The sequence below is a fragment of the Thamnophis elegans genome, chromosome 2, assembly GCF_009769535.1.
Source record: "Thamnophis elegans isolate rThaEle1 chromosome 2, rThaEle1.pri, whole genome shotgun sequence".
Classification (NCBI taxonomy): Eukaryota; Metazoa; Chordata; class Lepidosauria; order Squamata; family Colubridae; genus Thamnophis; species Thamnophis elegans.
The window spans coordinates 116,038,799-116,051,694 of NC_045542.1; the positions used below are offsets into that span (position 1 = coordinate 116,038,799).

General features: G+C 40.0%; 1 protein-coding gene across 1 annotated transcript in view; it reads left to right on the forward strand.

Annotated features, from left to right (window-relative positions):
- Positions 1 to 12,896, forward strand: part of COL7A1 (collagen type VII alpha 1 chain) — a 109,398-nt gene that overhangs the window by 29,558 nt on the left and 66,944 nt on the right. Inside the window, exons 20-29 of the mRNA XM_032239099.1 lie at positions 709 to 852; positions 967 to 1,092; positions 2,246 to 2,392; positions 3,376 to 3,498; positions 3,608 to 3,754; positions 6,438 to 6,584; positions 7,287 to 7,420; positions 8,620 to 8,746; positions 8,986 to 9,129; positions 9,878 to 10,038. Of these exons, the coding sequence (XP_032094990.1) occupies positions 709 to 852; positions 967 to 1,092; positions 2,246 to 2,392; positions 3,376 to 3,498; positions 3,608 to 3,754; positions 6,438 to 6,584; positions 7,287 to 7,420; positions 8,620 to 8,746; positions 8,986 to 9,129; positions 9,878 to 10,038 (1,400 nt within the window). The remainder of the gene's footprint in view (positions 1 to 708; positions 853 to 966; positions 1,093 to 2,245; positions 2,393 to 3,375; positions 3,499 to 3,607; positions 3,755 to 6,437; positions 6,585 to 7,286; positions 7,421 to 8,619; positions 8,747 to 8,985; positions 9,130 to 9,877; positions 10,039 to 12,896) is intronic.

Below are 12,896 nucleotides of genomic sequence, written 5' to 3' on the forward strand. Positions count from 1 at the left end.
ATTATATGCACATGGAACTATTTGAGATGTTTCATCCGTGAAATTTGCATCTTGCAAATTATATTGCATTATATTGCAAACATAATTATTCACACTTAGCCTGCCATTGAATGTTTTTGTAGCATAGATAGACTATTGGTTAGATGTGAAAATTCTGGTTTCTTACTTGCCAGATTTGAGTAAGCAGATACTCACAACAAGAATGCGCCTATTTGGGTTTTTTTTTACAACTTTTGAATTTTTGAATTACAAGTTTGCTTTTGTCAAACATTTCAGTAAATTTTCCAGAAACAATCATGTTGCAAACATTTTCATTTCTGCAACAAGCATATTTTTGTACTACTACAAACTCAAATAAAGGAAGAAATGGGTTAGTAAAGTATGCATATTACTTATTTTATTTATTATATTCCACCTATACTTCAGAAGCTTAAGGCAGCATATGCTAGCATACGTAAAACAATATTTGCTGTCATTTCTGCTAATCAAGGGATTTTAGTGCACATTTTGTGAGTACAAATTCTGATCAAAGAATGACAGTACAAATGCAAAAGGGTGATTGAGTTCCAGGTTATTAGCCTGGAATAATTAGCCTTGGCTGATTTGTACTCTCTGGTGGTTTTAAGCAGTAAGAATTCATTGTTTTCTTCCTTGTGTGAGTAATCTGTTGCTTCCATCTGTTGCCTGAACGCACCTTTTCCCCTCCAGGTCAAGAGATCTCTCGAGTCCTACCAGCTGATATAAATTCCTACACCATTGATGGTCTGAGGCCTGGAACTGTCTATTTCATTGAGGTTTCAGCCTTAGTTGGCAGCAGAGAAGGGAGCTCAGCTACCACCACAGCTACAACAGGTGAGACCAGTTGTAGTTGCGGATGATGCGAATGCATAGCTCTCTGCCTCTTTTTGCTACACCTTGAGAATATTGCCAATCATTCTTTTTTTTTTTTTGTTCTTTGCCTTGAAGGCTTTGATCCAGTGGGAACAGTCAGCAGCCTCAGAGTCCTTGAGTCCAGGGGAAATGTGGTACGCATCTCTTGGGTTGGTGTCCCAGGGGCTACAGCATATCGAGTGGTGTGGAGCCAGCGTAGTGGTAAGGAAGCTTCCAAAGTTTGTTGATCTTCCGTTTCTGGTTTCCTCACAATAATTGCAAGAAGTTGTGAGCCTCTTGAACAAAATGTTTGTTTGTTGTTGACATGTAGAGTGTCCTTATTTTCATAACCATTTATAGCCCCGAGGAGAGGTTATCCATTGGTGCAATCTGATATATTATCAGCACACTGGTGGTAGTTTTAATCTCAGTGATGGATTAAGTGAAATATACAGTTAAAATGTTGTAAAATGAATTTGGGAATGTCGACAGTTTGTTGCATAAATTCAAATCAAGAAGCACAGACAGTTAACTGATTCAGTTGGATTCATTAACTACTTTATATACATAAGAATAGATAAATAAATGTACAATACCAACAGGTGGTTCTTCCAAGTAAACCACCTGGAGAGGCAGGAGAGTTACAGGCAAACACAAACAGTTAGTTTAATTTCAGCAGACAAATCAGCAGATTGCAAAAGTTTCTGTTTCAATTCTCTGCACAGACTCAGATCTGTTTGCGCTCCCATTGGCTGACTTAGTTGCTATGCCTATTCATTGGCTGACTTTGTTCCCATATCTCTCCCAGTCATGAATATTTTAACAGAAGCAGGGAATGCTCAGGCAACTTTTTAAAAATCTTGCAAACGTACGTACATTAATTCATCAGTACAATGAATTAATTATTACATTATCACAACTATACAATTGAATTTAGATTGGGGGGATTACAGTACAAGCCATGGATTTGAAAAGCTAATAACTGACATCACCGCTTTATTAACAAAATGAAGATTTAAGTAATTTTTTAAAAATCCCTATGAATGTTAAAAGCAACCTGAATACACACACACACACAGAGAGAGAGAGAGAGAGAGAGAGAGAGAGAGAGAATGCCTATTACAGTGCAGTCTTAATTTGCGCTTCTTAATTCTAGGAGTGAAAAACAAAGCAGTCATTTAATCAAAAACACAGATGATTTTTGAGGCCGAAGTTGGAGATTTTCTTGTTTGCTGAAAGGAAATGTAGAATTAGGGAAAAGAGAGGCTTCTTGTTGCTGTGATCAAGCTCTATGCTTATTTGTGTGGGTTGTAATAACCTTGCATGGCTTTGGTCGTCTTTTTCACTAGCAAGGTCATATTCTCTTCTTTTAAAGGTGGACCTGAGAGCAGCAAACTGGTCTTGGGAAACATTAATTCCTTTGACTTAGAAAACCTGGAAGGAGGAGTCAGCTACACTGTAAAAGTCACAGCACTGATTGGGAATCGTGAAGGGAATCCCGTGTCTATTACTGTCACAACACGTAAGACTTATTCTTCCATATTTGTGTGTCAGATTCTAATCTTAATAATTCTTACAACTATGAATAAAGGAGATTCTGCCTCTGGAATGCTTTAATTTATTTATCTGTTAACACAGCATATATTAAAAATTCATTTTCATCTATCAATTGCTTCAAAGCCGGTATCTTAACTTCCATCCATTTTTTCATATCTCCAGCTTTTTCCCAATTTTTAAAGTACAGTTTCCCCATAATGTCAATTTAGCTTGGGAAAAGAGTCAAATCATTTTATTGGACATTCCATTCCATAACTTTTCAACTGACATAATTGTTTCCAGGCATACTAGAGTTTTAGTGTGTTTAGATCCTAATACTATACATTTAACCAACGTTGAGATAGATGATAAAAAGATGGATGGATGGATGGATGGATGGATGGATGGATGGATGGATGGATAGATAGATAGATAGATAGATAGATAGATAGATAATTCCAAAGTTGCCCAAATTGGAAAATTAACACCAATTGTTTGGCTTCCAGTATTTAATATTTGACAATATATAGTTCCAGATTCAGAAAACTGAATCCTCCCTCATGAATTGATAATTGTATTTACTGTAAAATTATCCTAAGAATCAAAGAACCTCATAGAAATTTGTCTAATGAAAGAATTTATTTTCTGAAAATATTTTCCAGAGATTTGAAGATACATGATCTCATAATCCCATAATTGGTTATTCAGGTGTTATTATTGATGCTATTCAAGAAGACAATATTTCAGTGATTATTCATGAAGGATACAGTTATGTATCACTGAAAGTGGAAAAAATATTTTTACATCATATTTAAAGTGAAAGTGAAAAAAATTATTTTTATCTCATACCAAAGGCCTCATCTATGTTTCATAAGAGGATTAGTTCTTTCTAGAGTATCTCTTCTCTTTGTTAAAGATCAGACTTCCTGGCATTTTCCCCACTGTTAATCCTCATACCTTTCCTTTTAGCGGCAATCCCAATTCAACCGGTTGGAAACCTGCGTGTGATTGACTCCTCACAAACCCGTATTCGACTAGAATGGAGCCCAGCACGGGGGAGCACAGGCTATCGGCTCATCTGGCGCCCTGCAGGTGATCAACGCTTCCTATATATATTTTCCTATACTGTATATGCACCTCCTCTATCATTGCCACCCATTATATTATCCAAGAAATTAACTAGCTCTTTTCCATGGGACAGGTGGGCCTGAGAGGAGTCAGCTGTTGCCAGCCCATATTAATACCTATGTCATTGAAGATCTGCAGCCAGGAGGGCGCTACGACATCCGCATCACAAGTCTGAGTGGCAACCGGGAGAGCGAAGCTGTGGCCATTGTTGCCACCACTGGTAACCTAACTCTCTGCTATCCAGAGATAGAAATCTACGGCACAAAAGTTTCTAGAGTAGCCTCTAGTTAGATATGGAATGTAAATTTCATATCTAAGAAGAATTAAAGACAAAGCAGAGATAAACCAATCTTATCTGGTTGGTTTTCATCAATGGCCCCTGTTGGTTCCTACTTCTGGGGAAACCATTGTTGTGTTTTCTTGCAGCTAAGAGACCTTCTTTAGAGTTTTGTTGTTCTTTCATGCAGATTAGAGAAATTATATTTTTATCTGATGTGTAATTGTAAGGGTCTTCTTTAATATTGCCAAAGACCAGTAGATATTTGGATCTCTCATCTTTCGTGATATGTAATTCCATTGGCTGTTGCAGCTCCATTTTTAAACTAAAAACTAAAAAATCCATCCGTTCAAAATAAATGTTAATGAAGAGTTTTTAAATTGTCCTTTTAAAAAAAAGTTTAAACATCACACAAAGCTAAATGTATTACCTAAATTACATCACACAAAGCTAAATGTATTACCTAAAACTGAATGGAAGCTTAAATAAAAGCATAAGTAGCTTTTCTAGATATTAGTCTAACCTTTTAGAAGGAAAACTCCCAAATAAGGATGCTACACCAGAATGTTGCTATTAGGCTGTTTCTTGCACACTTGTCTATAGAGCATATAAGAATGTAGTTCAAAAAGCAGAGTTTCAACAGTGGATATTTTATTTTCAACTTTAACAGTAGAAATTATCTCTATTTTATTGCTTTAGTCTTTTATGTATAGTATTGCTTTTCTCTGTATAATATTCAAGTTGATGTGTCACAGACAATAACACTAGTTTTGCACATAGTTGTATTATATACTACTCATCTCTGGTATATAAATACTAGATCTGTAAAACACTTATGCACCCTACCTCAACAATCTGCTTTAAGCATCAGAAATGGTATGACATTTCATTTATGGTAAAACATTGGCAGGGATGTACTCAGCCTCACTAACATCAAGATAGGCCAATCTGCTTCCAAGTAAGTGACCTCTGCGTGCACAAAAGACCTCTAAAGGGCCAAAGAAGTAGATGAAGCAGAGTAGTAGGTAGAGGCAGCCCTCAAACTTACAACCATTAGTGATATTTCAAAGTTACAATGGCACTGAAAAAACTGACTTGTAACCAGTTATCATAGTTAAGAGATGCATAATGCATTGTAGCATCCCCTACAGTCATGTGATCAAAATTTGGGTGCATGGCAACTAGCATGCATTTATGATGGTTGCGGTGTCTTGACTCATGCAATCACCATTTCCCAGCCAGATTCCAGTAAACAAACTCAGTAGGGAAAGCCAGAGTTACTTAACAACCATGTGATTCACTTAACAACTGCACCAATTCGTTTAACAACCATGGCAAAAAAAAGGTTGTAAAATCAGGTGCAACACTAATTGCCATGCTTTGTGATGGAAATTCCTGTCCCAATTATGTTTGTAAGTCAAGAACTAACTAAAAAATCCCAGGTTTTTTTTTCATGGAGCAGCTATTACGGGGTGATTTGGGCCATTTACTTTCAAATGAAATCATCCCATTAAACCTTGTAATGCTAGAAGTGATCACAGGTGTGACATCTACTCTCTGTGGTCGTCAGTGTGAGTTCCTATGAAGGAGCTTCTCTAGATTTTTCTTTCACCGTCAAGGACCAAACTACCTGTCCCATATTTACCTTTGTTTTTTCAGCAGCTGTGGGCCGGGTGGCCAATTTACAGGTGACAGATACTCAAAAGGATTCTGTAATGTTGTCCTGGACTCCAGTTCCTGGGGCTTCTGGCTATCTTCTCTCGTGGAAATCTCCAAGAGGTTGGTCCTATATTTGATGTACATCACACCTTTCCTCCAGGAGTTCAGTCATCAAGGAACTCTGATTTCCCTTCACAATATTTTCAAAGCATTGGACTAGCAATGGCAAAACCCAGGTTTTAGTTTGTCCTCAGTAATGGAAGCTTGCAAGGTGACTTTACACATGTCACTCTTTCTCAGCCTAATCTACCCTTAAGGACTGTATGAGGGAAAATATCTTATCTCATGCTTAGATATAGCAATACCAATAGCACTTAATTTTATATACCACTTCACAATGCTTTACAGCCCCCTCTAAGCAGCTTACAGAGTAAGCATATTGCCTCCAACAGTTTTGATTCTCATTTTACTGACCTCGGCAGGATGGAAGGCTGAGTCAACCTTGAGCTGGTGAGATTTCAACTGCTGAACTGCTGGTAGTCAACTGAAGTAGCTTGCAGTAGTGCACTCTAACCGCAGTGCCACCTCGGCTCTTAATCTTATGTGATATAAGCACATATCCAATAAAATACTGGGTTTCTTTATTTATACAGTTTTTTCCACTTCCTCAATCCATTCAGACTCTAGGTATTTTCCAGATATTAATACTGAATAAAGGATATTAATGAAATCATATAAAAATCCCTGGTGCTAATGATTCCACAGTCAACCCCCAAAGATCCAGATTTTTACCAGCTTCCAAAAGACCATGAGAATGGAAGCTCCCATAGCAGCCGTGTAATATTGCAGTATTGTGACCAGCTAATGAGCACACAAGCCAATATATTGTGAGACACACTATCTGCATTATTAGCCCTGTGTAAAACTATCTGTGTTAATCCTCTATCATGTTCCTCTTGTGTTTCAGGTGGAGAAGAGGCACAACGAACATTGCCTGCATCAGAAACATCACACCGAGTGTCTGGGTTGCATCTGGGGGAGCAATACACCTTTATGATTCGCCCACTCTTTGGGAGCATCTCCGGTGCTGAGGTTTCTATTTCTGGCCAGACAGGTGAGGTTTTTCTTTATGGAGGAATGTCTTTATCCGGGTATCCATTCAAGAGGACGAATAACAAACTATGTGTGTTCAACCAGGTGCTTTAAATTACATACTTGCATCAGAAGCTCAACCACAAGTAAATAATAACATTTGTTGAATGTCATCACAGCATGCTGTGATTTTGGCATCACTGTAGTTTGCCATGGACACCAGTGGGTCTCTAGAGCCTGTTGCTTGCAAGATGCTGGTCAATTCCTTTGATGGCAGTGGCTTCACTTAATAATTGGTGGGAGAAAAAGGTGATGTTCTATTTTTGAGAAGGAGTCCTGGGGTGTTTTGTTTTTAACAATGATGATCCTATTTATACCTTACATTTTGGATTTCCTGATTTGTATATTACTTGGCCTGTTTACAGAGAGATTATATGACACTGCCTTGGTTCAGTGCTGTTTGAGTAGATTTAGCTAGATCTTTCAGATTCATATGGCAAGCCTTTTGGAACAAATGTTTTAAAAATATTGCAATATTTAAAAATAAAATATAATTGATTTTAAAAGCTTTTGGTTGAGAATTACAAGCAGCTACATAGGAAGTTAAATCTCTTCAGTTATTATTTGCATATGGGAGTGGGGGAAAGGAAAATCAGACCTTTAGCTTATGTCTCCAATCCATTTGATGCCGTTCTGACTCTTTCTGAAACATTCCACTCTGCAGTCTGTCCAGATACCCAGCGTGATGTCATTTTTCTTGTACATACAACTCGAGACAAAGCCTACAATGCAGAGGCCGTGCAGAGCTTCCTCTCCAACATTATATCCACTCTTCGTCCAGGTCCTGAAACTACCCGGGTAACCTACATCACCAAGATTTTGCAGTGCTTCCTTCTTGTTTGATTCACATGCACAAAGACATTGGGAGTTATTTTAGTTGGGCGAAGTGAACCCACTTATAACCTTGTTGATTTTTCATTCTACCATTGCAAATCCATAGTTTGTCAGTAAGGTGACAAAAGATAAAATTTGATAGCAATAGCATTTAGACTTATATACCGCTTCATAGTGCTTCACAGCCCTCTCTAAGAGGTTTACAGAGTCAGCCTATTGCCACCAACAATTTGGGTTCTTGGAAGGATGGAAAGCTGAGTCAACCTTGAGCCTGGTGAATTCCTGCTGGCAGCCGATGATCAGCAGAAGTAGCCTGCAGTACTTCACTCTAACTATTGAGTCACTGCACCATAAAGATATATTCTGTAACCTCCATGTGGTGGTGTTTTATTTGGCCATCCAAATAGCTGTGAATCAAAACTTTGACCCTGCAGGGATATGACAGGGGTTGGATTCAGTCCTGGAATGAAGTATTGGGGTTCAGAGAGAAAGGAGAGATAAATACTGAGCAATTTCCAAAAAGATACTTGAGTTCTGAGAAGGTAGTAAGCATAGGAAAGAAACTCAAAACAGCACCACCTTCATGGTAATAGTATAACTGGAAGTAGATTGGGGGTTTGGTGGGCTTTCATATTTCTGGTGCAGTAGCCTAATTACATACAATTAAAATACATTCCAAGCAGGGGTGGGTTTCAACCGGTTCGCGGCGGTCCCTGCGAACCGGTCGGTCGGTGAACCCGGAAGTAAGTAACTTCCGGGAACGGCGAAGGGCGCGCCTGCCCGCCCGCGGTCCTTACCCGGTTTTGACGAGTTTTGCGCTTCCACGCATGTGCAGGACGCATACAGCGCCTGCGCGATCCTCCAGGAGCAGCTGGAGCGTCGCGCAGACGCTAGTACGCATGCGTGCACCGCGCGCGTGCAGGAGGATGCCGCCGGCCCCGTTCCAACCGAACTGGTTGGAACGGGGTGAGAAACCCACCCCTGATTCCAAGGTTGCTAGCAACACTTGCTTCCTAATCTTACCTATCTTAGAAGGCTGAGAAGTAAATGGATATCACTCCTGGTTTCTCTCTGTTCCTAAGATGGGGAATTTGGCTGCATGCTACTTCCTCTTTAGATTCTGCTTTTTATCACGTTTCTTTTTTCTTTTCTTCCTACTCCAGGTGGGCATTGCAATGTACAGCTATCGAGGCCTTCATTTACTCCTGCTTAATCGTTCCAATGATTTAGCAAGTCTCCTGCAGCACATTCGCTCATTGCGCTATGAGGAGCGTAGTGGCAATGCCATAGGTAAGGGGTCGCCCATTCCTTTGATTCAAGGAACAGGGAGAGAGTTGTTAGTTCCTTGTTCAAACTCAGCAGGAGGAGAAAGAAGCAATCATGTTTCTTTTGAAATTCTACCTGTGACCATGATGTCAAAATTCACAGGACTTGCTAATGAAAACATGAAATGAGCAATGTATCACTAGTGCTCTTACTACGGTATGTGTCTCTCTGGATGCATATCTGTCGTTACTTTTTCTATGAAGGAGCAGGCATTAATTTTGTGAAGAACTACATGCTGAGCCCAACTGCAGGGCGAAGGACTGGCGTCCCAGGAACATTAGTGATATTGGCAGACGAGTCATCCAGTGATGATGCCACTGGGCCGGCCAGGGAAATCAAAGCTGCCGGTAAGTCACCTGTCCTTCTTGTCTGGAATGCAGCAAACACAAGCGAAGCATTTGTTGTAGCTTCTGCTCTCTAATAAGAATCTTCCTGTAGTTTTCTTCCAAACATCTCTTTATTTTTCTTTTTAACAGTAAAAGGGTAAATTACTGGCCTACTTATTCCCAGTCAACATACCCTGACAAAGGCTTTCTCCTTTCAGCTTGGGCTGGACAACAAAACTTTTCAAGGCATCTTAATGACAACAGTGGTGCACCTTAACTGTATACTTATTTTTAAACATAACTCATATGATCATGTCATATTATATATTGAATTATTTATGCTCAATTTAGTGTAAAAAAATCTCTTAGTGATAAAATGCTAGTTCAAATGTGGAAGACTCTTCAGAGCATTGCAAAACTGATAGAGACTATCCAACTTTTTCATAACTTCTTTGCTTGTTTATACATAAAAATGTACAGTATTTTTTCCTCTACTTCTTCTGTTCCAAACTATTGGCATATGTAAATCAGAAGAAGCTTTGGGTTCTAACCAAGTAGTCTGTCACTTGATTGGCTGAAGAAATAGGATCCCCCCCCCCCCTCTCAGGTATCTTTAAGTTGCTTTGATACAGTTTGGGTAGCCCTAGATGAAATTTACGTTTAGAAAATCAGCTGAGTTACTTGTATCTTTAGTTTCTCCACCGGAACTACACAATCTCTGATGAATAATTAACATGAAGTTTAAGTTTCCCTTTTGTGGATCTTTCAGGAATCCAGATTCTAGCAGTGGGAATGGAAGGAGCCAATCGTGAACAACTGCGTCGCCTTGTGACCAGTGAAGAATCACGTAACGTTTTCTTTGTGCGAGACTCAAACAGTCTGTCAGAGGTGGAAGCAGGACTTGCCAGCGCCCTCTGCGGACCAGATGGGGTAAGGCACTGCCCATGGCAGTAGAGGAGGGATTGCCTGCAGTTTTCCTAGCAATAGATCCAGTGATGGAGGAGGTAAAGGAGACAATTGGTATGGAAAAGCACTGGCCTCTGACATTGAGGTAGCAATCATGCTGTAGAAGAAACGTTGAAGGAGAAAAGCGATTTGCATTATGCCCAGAATTTCTTCTACAGGATGAAAATAGATATGCAACAGGTGGAATTCCCACTTTGTATAATAACCTTTACCTTTGATCCAGTTATTGTGCATATCAGGGGTGGAATAGAATAACAGAGTTGGAAGGGACCTTTGAGGTCTTCTAGTCCAACCCCCTGCTTAGTCAGGAAACCCTATACCATTTCAGACAAATGGTTATCCAACATCTTCTTAAAGACTTCCAGTGTTGGAGCATTCACAACTTCTGGAGGCAAGTCGTTCCACTGATTAATTGTTCCAACTGTCAGGAAATTTCTCCTCAGTTCTAAGTTGCTTCTCTCCTTGATTAATTTCCACCCATTGCTTGTTCTATACTCAGGTGCCTTGGAGAATAGTTTGACTCCCTCTTCTTTGTGGCAACCCCTGAGATATTGGAACACTGCTATCATGTCTCCCCTAGTCCTTCTTTTCATTAAACTAGACATACCCAGTTCCTGCAACCGTTCTTCATATGTTTTCATATGTGTGGCCAGTGGGGGGGGGGGGGCGCCTGTAGTGGCCCGGGCACTCTGAAAGAGAAAACAGGCTCCCGAGCTACGTTTTAGGTTCCTGCAACCCTCTAACATGAAAACGGGCCACCTGCAGCCCTCCCGAATTCCTTTTTCGCTGGCGGAGGCACTGTGGGCCAGTCCGCTGTTTCCAGGGCAGCCACATGGGCCAGATGTGGCCCTCAGACCTTGAGTTTGATACACCTGGTGCATATCATGTCCTGTCAAAGTGTAACAGGTACTTTACTACTGTCTTGCTCCCTGAAGTTTGTAATGAAGCAACTTTTCTCTTCACCTCTTCACAATTGCACTAAACAGGTGGCTTATCAAGGCCACTTATCAAGGTTTACTGACCACTCCAATCTACTCATCTGATTGGTCATCTTCACATTAGCAGGGACTGGGCTCCCTTTCAAAATCAACCACAGTAGTAAGAGTGGTGGTATATTGAGACAGGATGAAAACCTATCCTTCCCTCCCTATCTTTCTTACCCTTCCTTGATAAAGCTTTTTTGCCACCTATGGTAATAAGAACTTTGTTAAAGGGAGCTGTGCAGATAAAGATTTTAGTCTCTTTTTCCCCTAGTCCTCCTGAAGATCCATGTGTGAGAGAAAGGAAATGGATTTGATAGATGTGTCTGCTTTGGAGCCTATGTAGTATCCCCACACAAAAAACACCCTTTCTCCTATATTTCCATGAACCCCAAAATACAATATTACTTAGTGCATGATCTGATTCTAAAGCCAAGTCTCTAACATATAAATGTTTGCATTGTAGTTATCTTAACACTCACCTTTTTATTCTTTGGGGGGGTTTTCAGCCTAGACCAGATGTCTGTGCTGTGCAATGCCCTAAGGTAAGTCACTGACAATTACGCTGCACAAGATTTCTACTCATAAACAATATTGGTTCTTTCAAAGTGGCAAAGGAAACATAAAGATTAAAAACCAAGAAAAAAAGTCAGGGTCATTTGTAAAAATTGGAGAAATTCCTCTTATGGCAAGGTTGCCCCAACTTGTTTTATTTATGTAGTATTATTAGTAAAAGAATATTTTTTAAAATATTTTTTAAAAGTACTTTATGATTAAGACTATTTATTGAACACTTAAGATTTTTCAGGGCAGCTTGCAATAAATTAAAATGACCGAATAACATTCTAAATAATTAAAATATTAAACACAGTAATTAAAGTATGACATTAAACCTATAATGCCACACCATAATTTGCCACACCTTATCCTGAGAATGCACCTGAAAAAAGGCCTCCAAAAATGATCTCAGGTTATGGGCAGGAATGGGGAAAAAATATATTCCACCAGATATTACAGTCTTGAACTATATAGGGCTTTAGAATTAATACTAGCACTTTGAATTCACTTTTAGGGCCACAGCATCAATAAAATCTCCAATCTGTCTCAAAGTCCCAATATCAAATACAAGCAATAACTTGAAGCAGAGAATAAAGTGGTCTTCATTAAAATCCATAGCTGTTTTCCGTGAAATGCAGTCCTCTATGCCCGTGATGGCGAACCTATGTCACATGTGCGACAGGTGGCACGCGGAGCCATATCTGCCGGCAAGCAAGCCATCAGCTCCAGCACACATGCGTGAGCTGGCCAGCTGATTTTCAGCCTTCCAGAGGGCTGGGGGAGGCTGTTTTCGCCCTCCCCAGGCTTCAAGAAAGCCTCCGGAGCCTAGGGAAGGCAAATACACCCCCCACAGGGGGGGTCATGTGAGCATGCATGGAGAGGGTCACTCGCATGTGCAGGTGGGCAGGGCGCATCGCATTGTGAGTGTGGGCACAATTTTGGCACGTGTTTACAAAAAGGTTGTCCATCACTGCCCTATGGCATCTCCCCTTTTGGTGCCTCATCTGATCCTTTAGGGCTCTAAAGGGGAGGGTGAGATGTTCATGTATTTTTCTTTATTAATTAGTATAGTGTTTGGGACAGAATCCAATTCTGAGATATTCAAAAACAGCTAAAGGAAAACATAGCTACTCAACCAAGGAAACTTAAACTGGCCAGTCTAGCTAAATGAGGAAAAGAGAGGACTTCAGGAAATTTAGTGGAAAGATTTCTTTTCTACGTTGGTTTACCACCATCTTCTTTCTGTAGCATGACTGCCAACCTCTCTTTGGTAGCTGCGGAAAA